Source organism: Caretta caretta, chromosome 6 (genome assembly GCF_965140235.1).
Source record: "Caretta caretta isolate rCarCar2 chromosome 6, rCarCar1.hap1, whole genome shotgun sequence".
In the NCBI taxonomy this organism is placed as follows: domain Eukaryota; kingdom Metazoa; phylum Chordata; order Testudines; family Cheloniidae; genus Caretta; species Caretta caretta.
This window is the reverse complement of record NC_134211.1, coordinates 66,614,646-66,637,608: the sequence shown is the minus strand read 5'-3', so window position 1 is coordinate 66,637,608 and position 22,963 is coordinate 66,614,646. Positions and strand designations below refer to the sequence as shown.

Here is a 22,963-nt window from a genome sequence, read left to right as displayed (position 1 = left end):
TAGAAATCCAAAGTTAGATACCAAAGTAGGTGGCCGGGTTTGCTGAGCACCTACAGCTCCCACCAGATGCACAGGGAGTTGTCAGTGCTCAGCACAGTGCAGCCTTTGTCCACATTCCCAGGCAGGTGTTACCTCCCCCTCCTGGCTCAGGTTACAGGCTCCCAGGTATTCCATCCCCTGTGAAACTCCCCTGCCACATTCCCAGGTCAACACTCCCCCCTCCCTACTGCATCACAGAGGGCTGCAAAGGCAAGTAAACAAATAGCTTTTTCTAGTGTACCCAAACTGTTCTAATCAGTCTCTTTCAAAGTAAACGTAAAACAGGCCTAGAAGTGGAACAATACTGTATTAATGAATCCAGGTGATTGGGGGGGGAGAAGAGGGGAAGAACTGGTCTTGCTCACCTTCAGGTCTGCTCTTAATCACTTTCACCTTGGTGCTGGCACTGACAGAGTTGCTGCCCCTGTAGGCATTGCATGTGTAAGATCCCTCATCACCAGCCTGAGCATTGTTTATAATCAGGCTTCCATCCTGTGACAGGTGGATGTGGTGACCATCCGCTCGCATTGGAACTCCATTCCTGTAGTGGAAAGCCCATTCTATGATAAGAGTTTGAGGGCCTAAGCTTCCTTGGGCATTTGAACTGACTAATTTTTCAGGTGAACGACAGAATCTTTGTCATTTCTTCTTTTGAAAGGCAAAGATAAGTAAATCAAGGTAAGCACTTCTGCCATGCCAGGGGCCCTATAATTACAGATGTATTTAAAGCCAGAATCCACCAAAGTGGGGAAGAGACAGCAGCATGCTCTGTAAAACCACAGCTTCTCTCCAGTATCAAAGGGCATTGAGTGGTTGGCTAGCAGTGATCAGCTGTGCTACCTGCTGCTTGCTATCTCATACTCCTCCAGGCCCCTTCTGACCATGAGACCCAGGCATGTGGCCAGTAAAGGGGGATTGGCCCCTTTTTCTTCCTCCTTCAAGAAGATCCAAAAGACTGCTTGTGTGTGTTTGTTTTTTTTAACAGTAGAAAGTCAGATATTGGCTAATGTTTCTCCTGGAATACGCTATACAGGACTGGAGAATAGTAGAATTATGAACTCGGTTACAAAGGAAATTAACCCTTTTCAGTGAACAGGTTTCGTTTTACTCAGACGTTAACACTTTGTTTCTTGTTTTGTAAATTCAAATACCTAATGCTCATAGAAGAAAATCTTTGTTATAGATTCAACAGCCCTGCCCCTTCAATTAAGGACCAAGACCATTCCCAAGCCACTTCTCTGGGTCCTCCACCAAGAACACCAGCACAATGATACTGTTTTTTGAGCAGAAAAAATACACAAAAATTTATTTTATCAAATACACCTTGTAAAGTAGCCCAAAAAAAGGGGGGAGGGGAAATGTTTTTCCCCTTGTAATTGATCTTTAATTCTTCCCTGTCCATAACTGGGGATGGGGGGGGGGGGGGGGAGAGATGGGCACGGGCACGAATGGCTCCTTCTAGTGGAGCTAGGAGAATTCCCTGCCCTTAAAGGGTCTGACAAAAAGCGCTCTCTCAATTCTTCAGCCTCTACTTTTTGCTGAGGTAAATGTCACTATTATCCATCATAGCATCTTCCAGTCTAGCCAGGACCTGAACTTCTCTGCAAGGGGTTCTTAGCTCTAGCATCTGCTTTCTTCCATGGCTCACCAGAGCCCAGCTGTGGTGCAGGATGTACCTGCAGGGGAAGAGTAAGATTAATTGGGGCGGGGGGGGTGAGATATTGCAGGAGGCTCAGAGGCTGGTTGGCTGCCCTGTGTTAATATTTCATGCAGGTTCTGCAGCATGCCTAGAGTGGGGGATAAATGACACCATTCAGAGAGGAAAGAGGGACAGGAAATGCTGTTACCAAGGGTTGTACTGCTCACCTTGACCATCTGATGTTCACATTGTTGCCTGTCACCATGCACTGGAGCTGGGCATTCTCTCCCTCCGACACAGTGAGGCTTGGCAGCAGGCCCAAGATCCTCAGCTCTCCTGGGCAGAGGGGAGATCAATAGCAGGAAGACCCTTCTATCCTGTCACTGATGGTAGGGACCATTCCTTCATAAGAAAAGTCTTTCCACAGTGGCTCTAAATGCCCAACCAACACTTGGGCAGGCTCCTGAGCCCTCAGCCAGCTTTGCTCTCCCAGCTGGGCACTAGCATGTGGGACAAGGGTAGAGAAGAGGAATCCCCTTGATTTCTCTTCTGCACCCCTGCTGAAATCTTGTCCACACTAACATCCTTTCAATGAACCACTATGGTACAGCTGTCAACCTACAGTCAGCAGCAGCATAATTACACACTGCAGCTATTCTAGTCACATATGGACTTTACAGCCATTGGGGAAGCAGTAAATATAACTACCCCTTTCTCCTAGCCTAGTCCTGAATGTGACCTGACTAACACACGGTGGGGTCTATAGAGGCCAAATCCATGACTTCAGCTGGGGCACTCTACACCCTTTCCCACTCCCTTCTTTTAATAATCTAAAAATAGAGTGGGGCCTTTTCCTCCTCGTTACCTAGAGTCCGAAGTTGGATCTGCCGTTGATCCTGCTCATGGCCGTTCGAAGCAATGCAGGTGAAGAAGCCAGCATCTTCAGAGCCAACGCGACTGATCACCAGGGCACCATCAGACTGCTGCCTGTGCCTGGGGACAAAAGCCACAAATTCCCCTGAGTGTCGGGAGAGGGAGTTTGCAGTCATGGTGTTAGGAGCAGCGCTGCACGTGAGGTCTTAAGCAACGTTTCTGCTAACACCCTCTGGGCAAACATTCAGCAGCAACACAGATTTAAGTGGGCTACGACACCCCTTAGCAATAAGGGGAACTGTGCCACCACATCCGTCAGCCACTCCACAAAAATAGATCCTAGTGCTGTGATCTTCAGAGAACGCTCAGATCCATCCTCTAGGGGAAAGCTATTACAAGGTGACCCCAGTAACTCTTGAAGTTCCCCTTAATGTTCTTATACCCTGTACCTACCAGGTGAATTTATCCCCTTTCTCTGTGATTTTTTTTTAAACTAATTTGGTTGATCGAATGACATGTGGCAATCTTGCATATGAACAAATTTCAGCCTCTGGCTCACTGGTGAATTATTCACCACACCTGTTCACTTGAAAATGATGTTCACACCTTAAACTGTGGGCCACACCACCTAAAATCACATGGTATTGTTTCTATTCCCTGATGGGATGGAATAATCGTTATAAACCAGTGCAAGGCCTGCCTCCATCATTAGGGCCTTGATTCTCTCAGGTAGAGAATGCATTATGCACCAGGAGCCCCAGCGTTGTCATCAAAGCCACATGAACTCACCTGGAAGAGGAGACAGGCTGCCCGTCCTTCTGCCACTCGATGGTTAAAGCAGGTGAGGCTTCTACTCCGCAGGGCAGTCTGACTTGCTCCCCAATGTTGGCATCCACCACCGAAGGCTCATTCTTATCCATTATTAATCTGCAATACAGACCCCCACAAGCACAGCGACTTCCTAGTTCAGCATTTGCAAATCAATCCAGCTTTGTTGTATTACTGCTTGCTTTGTCCCCCTGGGGAGGGAATGAGGACCTGTGCATTCCCCTCAGAATCTTGATGCTCCAACCCTCTCTCCCTCTGGAAAAAATAGCCTCAGTTTAACCAGGAGCCAGGTGAGTGTGACTTGCTGAAATGCATTGTCTCCACATTAAAGCTTTGGAGAGTGCAGACCTACATACACATCCTCCTAAGCATTCCTTTGGCTGTCGGCCTAGAAATGTCAGGAGGTCACTTTGAGTGATGTTAGGCACTGTTGATCAGGGAACCAAACGAGCTTCACCTGTAAGTGCCTGTCCATCACACACAACTGAATACATTCATAGGTTTAAAGGCAGGCGGGAATAATTATTACACTGATCACCCTCTACATAGCACCAGCCATAGAACCTCATCCCCCAAGGAATGTCTGCATCAAGCCCTACCCTGGTGTCCTGTAACAGTACTTAGGGTGACCAGACAGGGGTGGGGGGTAATAGGTGCCTACATAAGAAAAAGCCCCCAAAATCGGGACATCTGGTCACCGTACCAGTAACATATTTGCCTCTTCAGTCTGCATAAAGATCAGGTGATGCAGCCAAACATCCTTTCAGATGGGACTAAATCAGCCCTGTTTTATCCTTTGGGATGGACAAACTAGGCTAGAGTAAAGGGAAAACACCAACTCCCATCCTTTACTCAAAATTAAAACCAAATCCTTCTTGAGCTTCAGAAAAAGTTTAACACCTTCACCTTCTGCCTCCTGCTTGCAGCCAGAGTTGGTCTGAGGGTTTTGGAAGCCCTCAGTGACTGGGGGTTTGGATCTGCAAACTTGAAAGTAGGGAAGGCTCAGGTCCTGGTCCCATTTTATCTGAGCCACCAAAATTGTGTGGTTAAGGTGAATAAAAAGTTTTCCCCCTTCTCTATTTACAGCAGGACCCAGAAGTATCCAAGTACCATATAAGCAGCCGTTCTTGCCTAATGCCCAGCCCAGCCATTGGGAACCAGGCAGGACTAAAAGGCTCACAAGACTCTAGACGAGTGGGGCTGTGTTGGAGCTATGGTGCTGGGCTTTTGTTATTCAATGGGTCTGGTTTGTGCTTGTTTAAAATAGTCCTGTTTTGTTTTCTTTCCTTCTGGCAATGAATTCAGTTGCTAACCAGCGCAGCCCTAGTCATTTAAACCCTTCTCTACTGCCAGGCGCCAGGAACCTGGTTGTTATGAATGGACTCTGTGAGGTAAAGATAGTTTGTCGCTCTCGTAGTAGTATGGCTGGGACATTTGCTAAACTCCACTTCCACCCACCCACCACCTCCAATTGCCCCCCAAAGCAAGAGGGCACCTCTCACCCTGATCTTCCCCACATGGATACCAGGTGGGTGTCACTTGGGCATGCCAGATGACAGTTGCTGGCCTTACCTGTACATGAGTGGCTGGTGTACAGAGGAACCAGATGACTGTACAGTATTAACTCCTCTGGTGAGATCTCTGTGTTGGTGATTCAGACCATGAAGGAGCCGACCTCTAATACCCTCTGTCAGAGGAGATCCACGGTCCTCTATTCAAAATAAAATGCTGTATGTGAATAATACGATCCATCCCCCATGACCTCTTGTGCAGAGATGGTGTGAACTTGGGAGAGTTAAAGCAGCTGCTGAACTGGAGCCAAGACCCTGCAGCATCTGTTCTCTGATTGAGGAGTGCTATAAACCTGCGATTCCTATTAATGGGAGCTACAGCCATGCAGGCAGTGGATATTAGACTCCTTCCTTGCCTGCAGCAGTATCCCTTAGGTAAGGAAGCCTTTTGCCATTACCACAAAAGAATGGCAGAGAGAAGCCGATGTTTCCCATCCCCCTGCAGAGGCATGAGGGCACGCTCTGGAGAGGTGAGGGGAGGCTGTTTAGCCTTCTTTTATTAAGATAGTCATTTTTTTATAATGCACTTTTTAAAAAAAGCATAGTAAATAGTTCACTCTCTGGCAGGCCCATTCTGGGCGAAACTCCAGCATCTCCCACAGGCACCAAGAGTCAAAGTGGAGTTGTCTGTCCCAGCAGAGCATATAACATGATATGGTGTAGGACAGGCAGCCATGGCAGTGATTTCAGACCAAGGCCTGCAGGATTCCCCTTCTTTAGAGCCCTCTCTGCACCCAGTAAAGTGTTAGAGGAGAGAAGATAGCACTCCAGGATGAAAATATATTGAGGCAGCTTGTCCTGCTGGAGCTGTGACTGGCATTTGGCAAGTCACTGCTCCAGTTATGATTGGCACTGCAGCATTTCTCACTGCTGGCATCAGGGCTAACCCTCGGCAGTCACTGCGCTGAGGAAACGTATTGCTGGGATTATGGCTAGCACTCAGCAGGCTGTGGCCACTGCCATGGAAGAAGGTAGCAAGACACTGCAGTGGAGAAAAAAAACTTACCTACCTGTAACTGTTGTTCTTATAGAGGTGTTATAGCCATGTATTCTAACTAGGTGTGCACACACCCAGTGTGCTGGAGCCAGATAATTTTGCCTAGTAGTCCTTGTCATGGGGGACACACACCTTGCAGCCATACCCCCTCCCCTGGGCATATAAGGGCAGCACTGTCCCAACCCCCTCTGTTCTTTTGCACCAAACATCAGAAGTACAGACTCCGATGCAGAGGGAACAAAAGGTGGGGCATACAATACATGTCTGCATCACACCTCCAAGAACAACAGTTACAGGTAGGTAACCAGTTTGCTTCTTCTTGGAGCAGATGCAGCTATGTAATCTACTCAGGTGAGTTGCAAGCAGTACTCTTAGAAGGTGGGGCTCGGAGTCTGTTTACACAAGGACTGCAAAATTGCTTTCCCAATGTTTGCATCTGATCTGGGCACAGCAGTAATGCCACAACGGTTTGTAAAAGTATGTACAGAGGATCAAGTGGCAGCCCTGCCCAATCTTGGAATGGCACTTAGCAATGCTGTCGAAGGTGCCTGGGCTCTCGTAGAATGAGCTTGCACCCTTTGAGGTGGTGTAGCTTGGGCTCCTTCGCATGCTGTCATGATACAGGGAATTATACACCTCAAGACTGTTTGTGAAGAGACCACTTGACCCTTCATGTGGTCTGCATGTGACAAACAAATGAGATGAGGAGCAGAAAGCTTTGGTCCTATCCAGATAAAAAGCTAAACATCGCCTGGCACCCAGTGTGTGAAGATGATGTTCCTCTGGGGTGGAACGTGGCTAGGGATGAACACTGGTAAATATATAGCTTGTTTCAAATGAAACTGGGAAACCACTTTGGATAAAAACGTAGGGTGTGGCTGTAGGGTTACTCTTCATGGCAAGAGCACCTAAAGTCCCAAAGCATGTAAAGTAGTTGAGGAGCCTTAAAAGAGTGCAGGGTTTTGTCATTTTTTTCTGAAAACAAAACCTATCCACCACATGGTAATTCCTCAACCATCTGCTGCACATCAGGCTCAATGACTAAATTCTGCAGCCATGAGGCCCTCGTAGTCACAATTGATGCCATAATTCTGGCCATGGCATCTACCACGTCCAGAGCTGACTGCAATGAGGTCTTGGCCACTATACGGCCTTCCACAATGAGTACCATAAACTCTTCCCTAGAGGGTTCTGGCAACTTGTCCTTGAACATAGACATGGCCATCCAATTGACAAAATCATATTTAGAGAGCAACGCCTGCTAGTTCATGATGTGCATTTGCAGGAAAGAGAGGAGATAAATCTTCCTTCCTCCTATTAGTCCATCCTCTTGGACTCTTTGTTCTTAGAGGTAGACTTATACCTCCCCTAGCATGCCCTGTCATTTGCTTCAGTTACCACCAGAGAGTTAGGAATCAGGTGGGAGTGGAAACCCTCAAAATCCTGCATGGGCATGAAGTCCTGCTTCTCCAAATGCTTCACTGTGGGAGGCAACAGAGTGCCTTTGCAGGCTTCAGAAAAGCCCCATTTATTGGGATGCTTACTCTCCCTGGATCTGATGATTGGAGAATATCCAGCAGCTTATACCATATTCTCCTGCAGGAATTCTGCCTGGATACCTAGGGTAGTGGCTACACGCCTCAGGAAGTCCTGATCTGCTTTAAAATCATCTTTAAAATGGCCCTCCCACATGATGGACAATGCTTGAACCCTGGTGATGGCAGCCAACTACTCCAATTATTATTACACTAACACTAAACTTAAGTTACTACTACATACAAGAAAAAGTCTCTCAGACCGAGACCAAGAGCGCGAGGTGAAAAACACCACATAAGAATGGCCATACTGGGTCAGACCAATGGTCCATCTAGCCCAGTATCCTGCCTTCCGACAGTGGCCAATGCCAGGTGCTTCAGAGGGAATGAACGGACCAGGCAATTATCAAGTGATGATGGAGCTCCAATTTTAGCCACGGGTCATGAGAAGAAACTGAGGGGGCTGGGGTGGTGCTGCCCTTATATGGCCAGAGGTGGGGCTAGGAGAGCAGGGCGCGAGTGCAGTTCCTGTGAGTATTGCTAGGCAAAGTTCTCCAATGCCAGTGCACTGGGCGTGCACACACCTCCGCAGAATACACAGCTGCGTCTACTCAAAGACGTTCCATTACAAGTTGCCTCTGCAACTGACTTTAATTGTTCCTGTTACCAATGACTCTTAAAAAGGGACAGAGAAGAATTAATATTCTGGTTTTAAATGGAAGATAATGAGTCACCTTTGATCCTTAGCTGAATCTGTCGGCTCTCCATCTTCCCATTTGAAGTTATGCATGTGTACATCCCAGCATCCTCAGCCCTGACACGGCTGATCACCAAAGAACTGTCAGACTGGTAGGCATGCCTACAGATGGAACACATGCTGTTACGTATGAGAACCTGGCTGTGGGTGCTGATTGTCCAAAGCCACATTCTGATGGGCCAGTTGGGCCTGCTTATGTCACAGCTGCAGTGACCTCTCTGTGGTGAATGGCTGGGTCCTCATCACTGGAATACAAAACTCCCCAGGTTATTGAATGGGTGAGAGGAGGGGAGACAGCTGTCAAAAGAGGAAACTGAGATGGGGAAACAAAGGGGGGGGAGGAGACACTGTGACCGTTTTAAATTGTCCCCTCCCCTGAAGTCCCAAGCTGCTCTTTCAGCCATAGTGTGTGGCCCTCCAGTGTAAAACAAGACTGGGAACTGTTCAATATTCCCACCTTAGTTTTTACAATAGAAAGTGACTGCTGGGCAACACACTGCCACAAGAGACCTCCTAGAAAACCCTGTAAAGCTGAAATTTAAGAAGGGTTTCTCTCAAAGGTTAAATTTTAAATGGGATGAGCCGCAATCAGATAGCATTAAGGCTCCCCAAGACATACATGGTTGGCTATTAATGCACTTCCTGGGCAACTCTACCATCTTCCGACAACACTGAAAAGGACTTCGCACTCAAAACTCACTTGTGTAACCACTTGTGAACTGGGTGTTGTTGCTGAAAGTTGGTGAAGTGATAATCCATAAGTGTTCAGCTGCACCACATTGAACAATTAACAGCCTATTTGTTATTGCTATGCCTAGGCCTTTCTGGTATCACCTAGTAGCAGGGTTCAGTTAGGAGGGGATTTTCCAGTTTACCAAGTTATTTTCTTTGTATTTTGTTTTTTGAGAATGTCCTAGAAAAAAGATTCTGCAAACTAATGGGGGAGGGGTGGGATCGTGATGTTGGAACAGGAATTGCAACATGGGACCAGATTTACCTGTCAGATGATAGTGGCTTCCCATCTTTCTGCCACTCAATTCTGGGGAAGGGAGAAGAACCTGCCTTGCAGAGAAGATGAATGGTCTGTCCCAAGGCTGCCTCCACTACAGAGGACTCGGCTCCTTCCAGGATGACTCTGACAGAGATAGAGATGATTTCACTCCCTGTGTCCATCTCTTGCTCCCCCACCCTGTCTTTGTTTTCTCTAAGGATAATCTCCAGCTTCAGTAGATATACCCATGTTAGTTCTGATTGAGCGTGAGTGCCAAACAGAGAAGTGTAGCCACAGTGGCAGGAGGGACTTTCCGCCCATGTATGATCCTGTCTGAAATCATAGGTACCTACTTGGGCAGCTATGCCCGCTCACTGATGTGGCTACTCTTCTATTTTTAGCACACTGGCTCAACCAAAGCTAGTGCAGGTATGTCTACCCAAGTTGGAAATCACGCCTCTAGCTCCAGCGTAGACATACCTGTAAGATAGGCCTTAAGGACAGGATGGGGGCTACACAATAGTGAGCTAAGTAACCCAGAGGTCAGTTATATATAGCTCTGTTAGAGACTAGAGGCTTGAAAGCCTGCGCTCGGCAATCCAGGGCTAGACCTCTCCTGTTGGGGAGAAGACCAATCTTTACAAGCTGAAATGCTGTGGACAGCCAATCGATGAGGTAGAGGCAGAGACCATTAAAACCCTAGTCTGGGAGAACAAAATCAAATCTGAATCCAGGTCCTCGAAGACACCAAGCTAGTGTTTTCTCTAGACTTACAATCGAACCAAATTCTCAAATCCTGAAATTCAAATGCCTTGGATTTGTGGGGCATTCATCAGCTGGATCTGGATCCATTTCCAGTATTAACCCCACTGCTGTTCCCCTACCATGCCAAAATAAAGTCTTGAAATCACACACAGGGCCAAATTTAACCCTGGTGTAAGTAAGCACAACTCCTGTTGATTTAAATGGGAGCCAGAGCTGGCCAACAAGGATCCCTGTAAAGTGCCCACTAGATATAAAGGATAGAGATTAAGGGCCAAATCCTGCATTCCTTACACACCCAATACTTCCACTCAAGTCAATGGCTGTATGAGATGTGCAGGAGTGGGCCCCAGAAGAGGTAAAGTGGGTACTAGACATCCCCATTGCATGGACAGCTGGCTTTCCACAGGGACACTATTGTAAGTAATCTGTAGTGGGAGATTTCAGGAGAGTGAGTTAGTTGTGGATTGGAAAACATTTCCCCCGGTAGAAGATGGCACTTGGTGCTTTGGTATCACAGCGAGGTGGTATAAAAGCATCACCTGTACAAGCTTCGCTGCAAGGTGGAACCCGGCAAGGTTCGATGCCCAAGTCCATCCACCCCCAGAGTGTCTGCTCCAGAGGAACTCCGCCACTGCTCATGTTCATGCTGCACCACCTGCCCATTGACAGTTAGCTGCCTCTCCGAGTGCCCAGACACCATTGTTTCTCCCCTCCCATGCAGCTGGCTTGATTGGTCTGTCCTCCTTTCCCCAGGAGCTGAAGAGTGACGAGAGCCCCAGCGCTGGCTAACCAAAGTGCCATTCCTCTGTGAAGACTCTGGCAGTATATCCACATTCATGGTCCTGCTCCAGCCGTTCTCCCTGTGGTGCAGCCCTGTGCCCTGCCATGCCGTATGGCTATCAGGCCCAGGTTGGACAACATGGAAGGACCCTCGTGTTCCTCCTCCTTGGCTATGACTCTCAGTCCCTCTTGCAGATGGCTGCGGCTGTCCTTGGGCTTCTCCCTCTCGTGGGTGGGAGCCAGAGTGGATGTGCGAAGTCCCCCTGTGGTGCTGGTGCCCCACACTGCTTGTTCCAATGGAGCCTTGGCAGGCCCTCATGCACTCCTCCTCTGAGGCAAAGTTGTTTGTGTTGCCATGGCAACCACCATACCAGAACCGGTTGCACTTGCCGACAGCAGTTACAAAGTACCAGCGAGTGGTCCAGTCTGTGCAGGGGCCCTGGGCACTGGGCAGCAGACACTTGACAGGATAAGCTATGAACAAATGGCAGAAAAGAAAAAGATCTGATTGTGAGGGTTGACTCCTGGGTCCCCTTTTTACTGAGCACATAGCCCCGATAGCTTTATCGCCATGCTACCCAAGGCTGCTGTCTGTGGAAGGAGAATGATCTCATGAGTAGCATACCCAGCTAGGAGATTGGGGTTCTGTTCCTAACTCTGTCCTTGACTCCCAGGGTAACCTTGAGCAAGACACTCTCACCTCTCTGTGTCTCAGTTCCTTATGTGTAAAATGGAGATACCACCACTTACCTCCCAGGGGCTGCTGGTGTTCATTTAGGTTTTATAGCCCAGCACAGTGTTACACTATTGTGAGTTATTCTTGAGCTCTGGGGTTCCTGCTTTAGGACTGGAGAGGGAGGGTGTCATTCCAAGGTCATCCACCCGAGGCTTGGAACCAGAACTGGCCACAAAACCTAGGGTAACACAAGGTGCTCTGGCCCCCACATGCTAGGACAAAGGAGTAAATGTAATCCCGTGGCCCTATGAACCTTGGGCTTCCTGCTGACTCACAGGCACTGTTCTGACTCCCTAGAGCTAGGATGCATCAGAGAAGCAGCTTCAGATGCTATGGCCCAGATTACAAAGTGGCCACTATAGGGGTGAGGAGGAGTGTGCAAGAAGTTGTCCCTTCCCGGGGATGGCTGGGCAGAAATGCTCCCAGTGGCTGTCCCTGTGCTCGAGAAGGGGGTTGGGGAAGGCGATGTAATAGCACACTCCTGATACTACTCTGCCAAGTACAGCTGGTGTCCTGGGGGACAGAGTAGCTCTATCCTAGAATGGGGCAAACAGCACTTCCTCTGAGCTAAAGGAACAAAACTGAGTAACAATTTCCCTGGAGCTCCTCCTGGAGCACGATGGCTCTGCAGTGCCCCTTACTCAGAGATCAGAGTAACAGCTGTGTTAGTCTGTATTCGCAAAAAGAAAAGGAGTACTTGTGGCACCTTAGAGACTTTCCACAGTATGCATCCGATGAAGTGAGCTGTAGCTCACGAAAGCTTATGCTCAAATAAATTGGTTAGTCTCTAAGGTGCCACAAGTACTCCTTTTCTTTTTGCTACTCAGAGATGTGGCTTCAAATCTTCAATTGAAGCCTTAAGTGACATGTTCAACCCCTAATTATAGCCCTGAAACCATACTGGGGTGACAGGGATCAATGCAAGCAGGGATGCATGAGTGAGTCCTGGCCTGCAGAGTGGCCCTTACGAGGAAGTCCTATAGACTCCAACAGAGATGAAATCAATAGGATTCTAAAGAAAGTTAATAGGGGTTGATAGGAATTTCTCTAATGTTTTTTTCCAACCATCATACAGAATCCTATTGCAGGGAGAGTATTTTTTATTACATTTTACAGGATATGTGAAAAACCCTATACAAAGCTTCACATTTTCTATTACAGTCTGTGGGACTTTCCTTTCAGGGGAGGCACATTTCTAAAGCAGGAAGCCAAAACATCACTTACGTTGGCTGGGTCTATTGAGGCATCCTTCCCCTTGAGGTCCTGAAGCTGAAGCAATGTTGTCATAGCAGCAGCCATAGAAAGACCCTCGACACTCATCAGACGGGTTCTGCTGGGACAAAGCTTGGCTTGCCTTAGTGAAAGGAATTCAAAGCCAAAAGTTACTGGGCAGCTACTGCTACCGCACCAGCTGCTGCACAGGTGAGAAATCATACAGTTTGCCCACTGGATTGGTCTAGCAGCTCGAGGAGCCATTATCAACTTTGATTTTCTATGAGTAAGTGTCATGCCAGCGGGGGGAGCTAGACTGACAGCACTGGAGCCAAGAGATTCTCTGCTTATCTCCAGAACAGAGACAGCAAGTTCCGGGGCAGTGCAAGCCTCCCTATGCTGCCCACCAATGTGCCTGAAGGAATCAACTCTAGGGATAAGAAGGGAGTTCTTTCTCTGTGGCCACTCCTGCCCTTGGCTACTCTGTTGAGACTGCGAAGAGGGGAACTGCCAGTGGCGATGGTGGTGTTCTCCCCTGTCCACAAGGAATGGGATGGGGATCACTGTCTCATGTCACGGGGATCACTGTCTCATGTCACATAGACCACCGGATAATTGAATGGTATGGAATTTCAGTCATTATTCACCTAGGTTAGGTTAAAATGGGCAACTTCGAAGTGTGAAACTCTCGATATCGCTTAAGCCATCTGTCCCTGTTTGCATTTTGGCATGCCCCGCTAACCTGTACTGGACCACGAACCACCTTGTTAGCCCAAACTGACTCTACACAGGTCCGGAATCTAGCATCTCCCACTGCAAAGACCTATCAACTTACATTTTCAGAAAAAAAACAATCATATCAAAGTTAGCCTCATAGAATGGCAGGAACCATACATCAAACACAGGCCCAGTAATCAAATACTTCCCTCTCCACATGCAGTGCTGCTGATTTCCAGTTGCCTTGAGAGAGGGAGTTTGGTTCAGTGTCCTATAATAAGGAATATTGAGTCTCTTCCCCAAACGAGGATGCTCCACTCGTCAACCCAGCAGCACAAATTGCAGCTTCTACACCACTACCCGGGACCCATTGCACGAGGGAATTCCAGTGGGGCTCACTGAGTGGCGGCAGATAGGAATGTTGGCTTTGTGGGCATCTAGCATCCTCCCTCTATCACTTCCCCAGAGTTATTGTCAGGAGACATAAAGAAAGCGTAGAACAGGAGCCAAAAACCTCAGTCTCCAGGGCCAGAGCCAAACCCTGAAAACAATGTGCTATTTCAACCAGATCTCAATATTATTAGTAAAAGGTTCTAGAGAGTTCTGGCACTTACCGTTGGGGAGGCTGCAGCAGGCCTGTTTCTGCTCACATAAACATCACTGTAATATTGTGTGCAACCCACATTGTTGGGGCCCTGGGCAGCTGATATTCCATCAGGGCAACATCCATACCTGCAGGGAAAAGACAAAGGGCTTAGCAAAATCTGTCTTATCTGGAACCCTGACCCAACAAAGGCAGTCTGTAATCATCAACTCTGCCATAGAGGGTGGTTCCACCAGATCAAACCTCACTGTTTCATCTAACCTGCTCTGATGGCATGTGCTGAAGGGGCAGCCTTGCCCAAAAGGGCCAGAAGCTGGAGTGCGGCCATCTGAGCAGCAGCCATGAGGGCTCTGGCTGCAGTCCCAAGGGCCAGTCCCTGTGGCAATATCCTGATGGGAGCTGAACTGCCGGGATCCTGAAGAGCTTGAGTGGGATTCCCAACGAAGAGGCAAGAAGTTAGAGCTATGGTCCTCATTGGGCTGGAGCTGATGGTGTGTGGAGCTACCTTGGATTGTTCTTTCATTGCTATAAACTGAAAAGAAAATTCCTTAATGCATGCAACCATTTCAGGTGGGCAACAAAATCCAGTCTCTGTTTCCTCTGCCTCTGTTCAAAGCACATTGATAGATGAAAGAAGTCCTCTACCAGTCCGACTCTGAGGCCAGACTTGTTAACGTACATTTTCCACCTGGGAGAAAGTCACAGGGAACTTCCTGATTGAAGCTTTGGTTCCCATTCACAATGAATTCTGGTTCCTTAAGATTACTGTGCTACCAGATGACCTATTACCCTTAAGAAATGGTCTCTAACAATATTCTTCCTGTCCTCCCACTAGTCCAGGAAACACTGTTAGCTACATCATATGGGCAGTTTTCCCCCTCAAATATTCCTATTATAAAGTGACTGCGGGCAAGTGTTTAGCAGGTTTCTCAATACACACGGACTGGCCTTCAAAGGAATGATGACCTTCGTGAAGACTGAATATGGCATCAGTCACCTCAAATCACTTGCTGGCTACTCCCTCCCTTCTACAAACCCACCCAGCTCAGTAACAGACCTGAGATGCCCCCCACCTGTTTCACTTTCTCCCCCAAATGGGGGTTCCCTGTTCTCTCAGATTCTCTGGGTGTCTTTAGTTCCCAAATATCTTTTGTATCCGCTGCAGTAGTGGTTCAAAATAAGGCACTGGAGCTGCCAATGCAAGATTCTGGGTCAGACTTGAAACCTAAAGATGCCTGCAGCACACAACTGAGTGGAAACAGGGGAACTCTTCTAGAGATAAGATGGGGAGCAAGTCTGCAGGTGGCGAAGAAAGGTTTGGGACTGCCCTGCTGGCAAGGGACCATAGTAAACTTATTATTCTCCTGGCAACCTCTTGGACATGACTGCCAAAGAGGCACTCCATTTACACTATGCCTAATGCCACCCATATCAAAGTCTAGGATTTATGCACACATATATACATTCCTTTTTGAATTTGTATCTAGATACAACTCAATATAGATATAAAAGGATCTATAAATTGTTCCTCGCCCTACAATTCCTGGCAGCCCATGGAAGCCACATAAAGAAAACAGTAAAGAGGACATCATAAAAGAAAACACACGACTTCCAAACCTGCAGTGCCACTGTCTGGGTAGTAGCGGGTCAGCAAGTACTCTCGGCTGATGTCATAGCCTGTGGTGTCCTGCATACTGGGAACCTCTGCAAGGAGATGGACAAATGACAGAATATAGGCAGTGGGTTGGACTAGTCAGTGAATACAGGTGTCTGTATTCACCTGTGCCATGGGATTGGACAGGAGAAGAAATATTCAGATTGGGATAAAGTGTCCACAAAATTATTCCAAATCCTGGGGGGACCCAGTGTGGGAGGAGCTTGGCATCATTCTCTGTCAACCTGCATAATCCACGGCCACATTCCTATAAGGCCAGAGGAGGGAGAGAAAGACCCTAGCCAACCAGATGACATGTTGAAACATGTCAAATCATGGATCTGCCATGACACAGCTGTGGGCAGCAACATCTCTGCAGCCTTTAGCTTTCAGGCCAGGAGGGGCAATATCCTAACTCTGGACATCTCTCACAGTGTGCCAAAAATTAATTGCCCTGCAGGGGATAGTGAGAGAGTAAGATGGATTAACAAAGATGCCTACAGTTAGCACTATAAGCAATGGTGAAACACTGTCTGCTCTGTCATGTGAGACTTCAGGTAACTAATTCTGGGGCCCATTGTTAGGCTGCTGTTGCTTGAAGCCAAACAGACTTGATAAATGAACCAATCAGGAGTGGGTCCTATGGCTTTGAGGGTGGAATCATAGCATTAGCATAGCTAACAGGAGACCTCAAAGCTCCTGAAGCCAATGAGGAATTTTGTTTGCTCAGAGCATCCATGCTGATAGACAGCTTGGACTGGATGAAACGTCAAAGCAATGCCCCTAGTTCTGAGGCGATAGACACAGTAGGGCAGGTTTTGGTACATTTGGTTTGATTCTCCTATCTGGCTGGAGGGAGAAGTATGGAGAGCAAGTGTTTGTAACAACACCCTGGTCAGTGTGTTGTGTGCCCTTGTCTACACCTGATCCACAGAGGATGAGACCGTTACAACCCCCAGCTACAGAGCCATGCCCACGTGGCAGAGACTCACACTTTTAGTTCTGGTGGTCCCTGATGCAATCCTCAGTGTCACCCAGGACAGAGGCCATCAGACAGGCAAGGGAAATACAGGAATTAAAAGCATCAGTCTCAAAAGGGGTAGGCACTGGTGTTGCTCACGTGCTTGATTCACACGTTTCAGACAGCACAGGAAGCAGGAAACCCATTCCAGGCACCGCGGGAAGATGGAGTAAACTAGCTGCTCTATGAAAGTTGCACAAATGGGCAGGCAAGGAGCAGAGGCTTTGAAACAATCAGCCCTGCTGGCATGAGAAACTGGGAATTTTTATTCAAAAGCAGGAACATCCTAGGAAAATCCAGAGGTCTAGTAATGTCACTTACGCTGCGGCAGATAGCAGGGCTGAGTGTTGCAGCTTCCCAGCACGGCTGGGGTCTGCGGCTGGCTGGCCTTGCACGTCTCAGGGGGGTAGAATTTGGAATCGCCATCAGCACAGATGACCTGGCGTTTTCGGATGCCTGAGTCACAGCTCTTCGAACACTTGGGCAGAAAGATGAGATGAGAGAGCAGGGAGACAGAATACAGTAACTCCACGAGCCTGGCATGCTGACCAGGAATATGGTTAGCTGCTGGCAAAACATGCCAAAGCATAGCCCATGGCAGCCTGCTGAATGACGGTGTGACCAACCCTGAACTGTTGAACATGGCTAGTAGCAATTTGTCTGTTACTGGGGTCCAACGGCCCTGGTAGGCAGAGTCCTAACGTCCCCCTTCTCTGGGGCCAAGTACCAAATTTCAATGGGGCTGACAATGGAGCAACCAGGTTTGATGGTTCTGGTAGCATAGCTGACTGGCATTACCACCCTTGCTAGGAAGTAAGGTGGGGGTGGCAGGGGGGGATTGGCAGCAGCCAGGAATGAAGGCAAGGAAGTCGGGGAAGGGGGATTAAGTATCTGTGTAAAACATCTGCCCCAGCAAGACACTTCTCGCCTTTAATCAGGTAGAGGACATCATTTTCAAAATTAGACACCCAAACCAAGCGCTCGTTCCCTCATTTTGTTGGAATCCTATGCATCAGACAGGACCAGATTAAGGCATAAGGGCTCACCTAGCTTTGTTAAGGCCCCATCTACATGGTGCCAGGAACTGTGCTTAGCATCTTTTAAGACAGTTCAGGCTAACTCAGCTGGCACAGATGGGGCAAAATTGAGTTTGGGAAATTGTCTACTAGCTTTGGTGCTGATCCTGACCACAAGTCAGGCTAAACACAGTTTGGCCCTCTACCTAAAGGCAGGCGACCCTCTGTCTAAATTGGGTTACCTTGAACCCTTTCAGAAACATACTTCAATTCACCAAACATGATGACCAGCGAAATAGAGATGGAGCCTCTCTCATACTCCATCTGTCACATTCAAATGGGTAGCTGTGATGTTGATAATGGTGTCACAGAAATGGGAATAACGAAGCAACAGGAGTGGATTGTTTCAGTGTATCAGCTGCATGCTGCCACAGTCACTAAAACATTGATCCCCCCAGAGGGCTTGTTTTTGGAGAAGACACAAGCTGTGACACTGAGCCATGGAGCTGATAACGAAGGAGTATGTGCTCCTGGCCTCAACCAACATGCGGACCGATTCAGTCACAGCACAATATGTGAGAAACACTGCTTGAGTACAAGTTAACTGATGAAGCGAGCACCATGAGGGTACGACACTCACCAGGCCCCAGACTCCAATGTGCCAACCAATTTTCTGGATGCAATTCTCCTTGCTGCAGGGCTGTCTGAGGAGTGGTTTAGGCTCTGTCAGGCAGGCAAAGTCTTGAGTCTGAGATCCCAACTCGGTTCTGCAGGTGACAGTCCGGGTCTGAACACCCTCTCCACAGCTGGCTGAGCACTGCAAGAAGGGGCCTGATTGTTACAGGGAATGCAGCCAGGTACCTCTGAGCTTCCTGGCTCTGCTCCCCAATTTCAAAATAGAAGTCAGCTTTGAAAACGTACAGTATGAACCACCATCGGAGAAGCAGCCTAATGCATATGTTACTGGGATGCCATCATTCTTCGGCTATATAGGAGTCAGAGTACCCTGATGGACAGGGCATTGGCCTGGGACTTGGGTTCTATTCCTGACTCTGCGACTAGCTTGCTAGGTGACTTGGGCAAGTCACTTCACCTCTCAGTTTCCCCATTGATGAGGATACTGACCCTCTTTGTAATGTGCTTTGAGATCTACTGATGCAAAGTGATACACACGAGCTACAGGTTATGATGTTAGTGCAGGGGTGGGCAAACTTTTTGGCCCAAGGGCCACATCTGGGAATAGAAATTGTATGGCGAGCCATGAATACTCACAAAATTGGGGTTGGGGTGTGGGAGAGGGTGCGGGCTCTGGTTGGGGGTGTGGGCTCCAGGGTGGGTCCAGAAATGAGGAATTCAGGGTGCAGGAGGGGGCTCCGGGCTGGAGTGGGAGGGATGGGGGGGGGGGGTGAAGGCTCTGGCAGGTGGTGAAGGCTCTGGGGTGGGGCTGGGGATGAGGAGTTTGGGGTGTAGGAGGGTGCTCTGGGCTGGGATTGAGGCATTTGGAGGGTGGGAGGGGGATCAGGACTGGGGCAGGGGGTTGGGGTGCAGGGGGAGGCTCAAGGGCTCAGGCTCTGGGCGGCGCTTACCTCAAGCGGCTCCCAGAAGCAGTGGCGTGTTCCTTCTCCGGCTCCTACGTGGAGGCACAGCCAGGCGGCCCTGCATGCTGCCCCGTCCGCAGGCATCACCCCTACAGCTCCCATTGGCCGTGGTTCCTGGCCAATGGGAGCTGCAGGGGCTGCACTTAGGGTGGGGGCAGTGTGCAGAACGGAGCCCTCTGGCTGCCCCTACATGTAGGAGCCAGAGGGGAGCCATGTCGCTGCTTCTGGGAGCTGCATGGAGCGGCCCCCGACTCTGCTTCCCAGCTGGAGCGCCGGAGCGGGGTAAGCCCCAGACCCCACTCCCCAGCAGGAGCTCGAGGGCCGGATTAAAACAGCTGGTGGGCCGGATCCAGAAATCAGCATAAGGTAAGTATTTCAGAGCAGGGAAGAGAACATAGGTTCTTGCATTGTCCAGATCCCCGGCCCAAAGACCTTGTCGCACTCAAGTGATCCACATTCTGGCTCCTAATTGGTTTCTCCTGATGACAAAGGGAGAACAGGAACTCTCTGTTTTTTCACATGGTGGGGCTGTGTTGTGACCGCTATGCTAGAAATTACATTTTATATATATTTTTTAGTGTTTTTCAATGCGACATTCCTCTTTTAATTTCACTGTCATGATTCCTAGTATCCAAACCATTCTGGAATCTGTGGCAATCTCCATATTTATATATTTTTCCTGCATCTTTCAAGACAAATGTAGAGTCCTGAATCTGTTTCAGGAATTGCAATGCCATGATGTTATGCCACACTGTCATATTACATTGTTCAACATCTTCATTAATGATCTGGATGATGGGATGGATTGCACCCTCAGCAAGTTCATGGATGACACTAAGCTTGGGGGAGAAGTAGATACACTGGAGGATAGGGATAGGGTCCAGTGTGGCCTAGACAAATTGGAGGATTGGGCCAAAAGAAATCTGATGAGGTTCAACAAGGACAAGTGCAGAGTTCTGCACTTAGGATGGAAGAATCTCACGCACTGCTACAGGTTGGCTAAGTGGCAGTTCTGCAGAAAAGGACCTGGGGATTACAGCGGACAAGAAGCTGGATATGAGTCAACAGTGTGCCCTTGTTGCCAAGAAGGCTAAGCGGCATATTGGGCTGCATTAGTAGGAGCATTGCCAGCAGATTGAGGGATATATCAGAGAGATAAATACCACAGAGGGAGAAGAATTATTTAAGCTCAGTAGCAATGTGGACACAAGAACAAATGGATATAAACTGGCCATCAGGAAGTTTAGACTGGAAATTATATGAAGGTTTCTAACCGTCAGAGGAGTGAAGTTCTGGAACAGCCTTCAAAGGGAAGCAGTGGGGGCAAAAGACACATCTGGCTTCAAGATTAAGCTTGATAAATTTATGGAGGAGATGATATGATGGGATAGCCTAATTTTGGCAACTAATTGATCTTCAACTATTAGCAGTAGATATGCCCAACGGCCTGTGATGAGATGTTAGATGGGGTGGGATCTGAGTTACTACAGAGAATTCTTTCGTGGGTGTCTGGCTGGTGAGTCTTGCCCACATGCTCAGGGTTTAGCTGATTGCCATATTTGGGGTCGGGAAGGAATTTCCCCCAGGGCAGACTGGCAGAGGCCCTGGGGATTTTTCACCTTCCTCTGCAGCATGGGGCACAGGTCACTTGCTGGAGGATTCTCTGCACCTTGAAGTCTTTAAATCACTATTTGAGGACTTCAATAGCTCAGACATAGGTCAGGGGTTTGTTACAGGAGTTGCTGGGTGAGATTCTGTGGCTTGCGTTGTGCAGGAGGTCAGACTAGATGATCATAATGGTCCCTTCTGACCTTAAAGTCTATGATTCTAAGTGATTATTCCCCTCTATTTGGCACTGGTGAGGCCACATCTGGAGTACTGCATCCAGTTTTGCCTCCCCCCACCCACCCCCACTACAGAAATGATGTGGACAAATTGGAGAGAGTCCTGCAGAGGGTAACGAAAATGATTAGGGGGCTGGGGCACATGACTTATGAGGAAAGGCAGAGGAACTTGGCTTATTTAGTATGCAGAAGAGAAGAGTGAGGGGGGATTTGATAGCAGCCTTCAACTACCTGAAGGGGGGATTCCAAAGAGGATGGAGCTAGGCTGTTCTCAGTGGTGGCAGATGACAGAACAAGGAGCAATCGTCTCAAGTTGCAGCGGGAGAGGTCTAGGTTGGATATTAGGAAAAACTTTTTCACTAGGGGGGGTGGTGAAGCACTGGAATGGGTTACCTAGGGAGGTGGTGGAATCTCCATCCTTAGAGGTTTTCAAGGCCCGGCTTGACAAAGCCCTGGCTGGGATGATTTACCTGGGGTTGGTCCTGCTTTGAGCAGGAGGTTGGACTAGATGATCTCCTGAGGTCTCTTCCAACCTTAATCTTCTATGATTCTATGGTGCACCTTTTCAGGCAATGCAATGTCTCAACACAGCAATACAAATGTTGCCAGGCTGTACTGCTGGACTGAACGTAAATTCAGGAGACTAAATTTCAGCCCTGCACTGAAGATGGATTAGACAGGATTTAATAGGTGTCCTCCATCTCTCCTTTCTATGCTTCAAGGATTTCAAATGTCTTCCTCATTGGCAGGCTTGCATGTAAGTGGTTCAAAGAGTTCCCCCTTGTGGAGACACAAATACACCCAGGCACCAACAATCCAACTCGCAATATCGTGTATGGACTGAACTCTGCCCAGACATACAGTTTAGTGTAATGCCTTTGTAGATTAAGGACCAAGGCAGGATTTGGTCCTCCGTCTGCACAGAGTATGTTCTACAAGTCCCTTTCTCTGCCCAATCTGCACAGGATCTAAGTCTGTTGCAGCCCTAGGTGGAGAACCTGTCTCTTTAGCTCAAGCTGTAGCATTTCACACTTCTAGCTCTGAAGGTCCCCAGTGCAATCCCTGGTGTGCTAGCTCAGAGGGTGGTTGTCCGATATGTACATTGCATTCAAAGGGTAAACTCACCTCTGACCAGGGCCCTGCGCTCCACGTTGCACACTGTCGCATGTTGCAGGGCTGAGTGCTGCGGGGCTGCTCCGCAAAGGCCATGCACTTGGCATCGTCCACCACCCCCTGGGAGGCTTGTCCATTGTATGACATGCAGTAAACGGAACGCGTTTGGGTACCTCCCCCGCAGGTGGCTGAGCAGGCTCCCCACTCCCCAGTTTTCCAGCTGTAGGTAACAGAAAGCCGTCACAGAACCAATGAACAAAGAGGGCTAGCAAGGAAGACCCTGTACATAGAGCTTGCTGTATCACAGCTGGTGCCCAAAGGGCCAAGGTTAACTCTTAAATCCCCAGTTCAACCAGTTAGGGGAAAATCTCTTTTTGTGTTGTAACATCAGCAACAGAAAGAAAGAAAGACACAAAGGGCCACCACAGCATGACAGGACGTCACAGGGGCATATTTTTGTCTTTCACTCCAGAAAATTGGCAAAGGTGGCAATTTGCACTATACCTGCATGTTCAGGAGGCAGCCATGAAAGTAACGGATGACTACACAAGCTGACCATATGTTAAGTGAGTTTCACCATAACAGTCAGTGTGGAGCTGATCACCATTACATTACCAGAGGCAGAAACTCAAATGTAGCTGGAGTAAAGTTACAGGTGAGTTTAAACATGAAC

General features: G+C 48.4%; 1 protein-coding gene across 2 annotated transcripts in view; it reads right to left on the bottom strand.

Annotated features, from left to right (window-relative positions):
- Positions 1–22,963, bottom strand: part of PAPLN (papilin, proteoglycan like sulfated glycoprotein) — a 68,231-nt gene that overhangs the window by 3,352 nt on the left and 41,916 nt on the right. For both annotated transcript variants that reach the window (XM_075129662.1, XM_048855095.2), the window contains 15 exons: positions 22,303–22,510; positions 18,376–18,552; positions 17,041–17,197; positions 15,662–15,748; positions 14,306–14,576; positions 14,055–14,172; positions 12,736–12,865; positions 10,535–11,249; positions 9,237–9,374; positions 8,217–8,341; positions 4,952–5,090; positions 3,341–3,478; positions 2,544–2,671; positions 1,906–2,014; positions 405–580 (listed from right to left, as the gene is read on the bottom strand). In XM_075129662.1, coding sequence (XP_074985763.1) covers positions 405–580; positions 1,906–2,014; positions 2,544–2,671; positions 3,341–3,478; positions 4,952–5,090; positions 8,217–8,341; positions 9,237–9,374; positions 10,535–11,249; positions 12,736–12,865; positions 14,055–14,172; positions 14,306–14,576; positions 15,662–15,748; positions 17,041–17,197; positions 18,376–18,552; positions 22,303–22,510 — 2,816 coding nt within the window. The remainder of the gene's footprint in view (positions 1–404; positions 581–1,905; positions 2,015–2,543; positions 2,672–3,340; positions 3,479–4,951; positions 5,091–8,216; positions 8,342–9,236; positions 9,375–10,534; positions 11,250–12,735; positions 12,866–14,054; positions 14,173–14,305; positions 14,577–15,661; positions 15,749–17,040; positions 17,198–18,375; positions 18,553–22,302; positions 22,511–22,963) is intronic.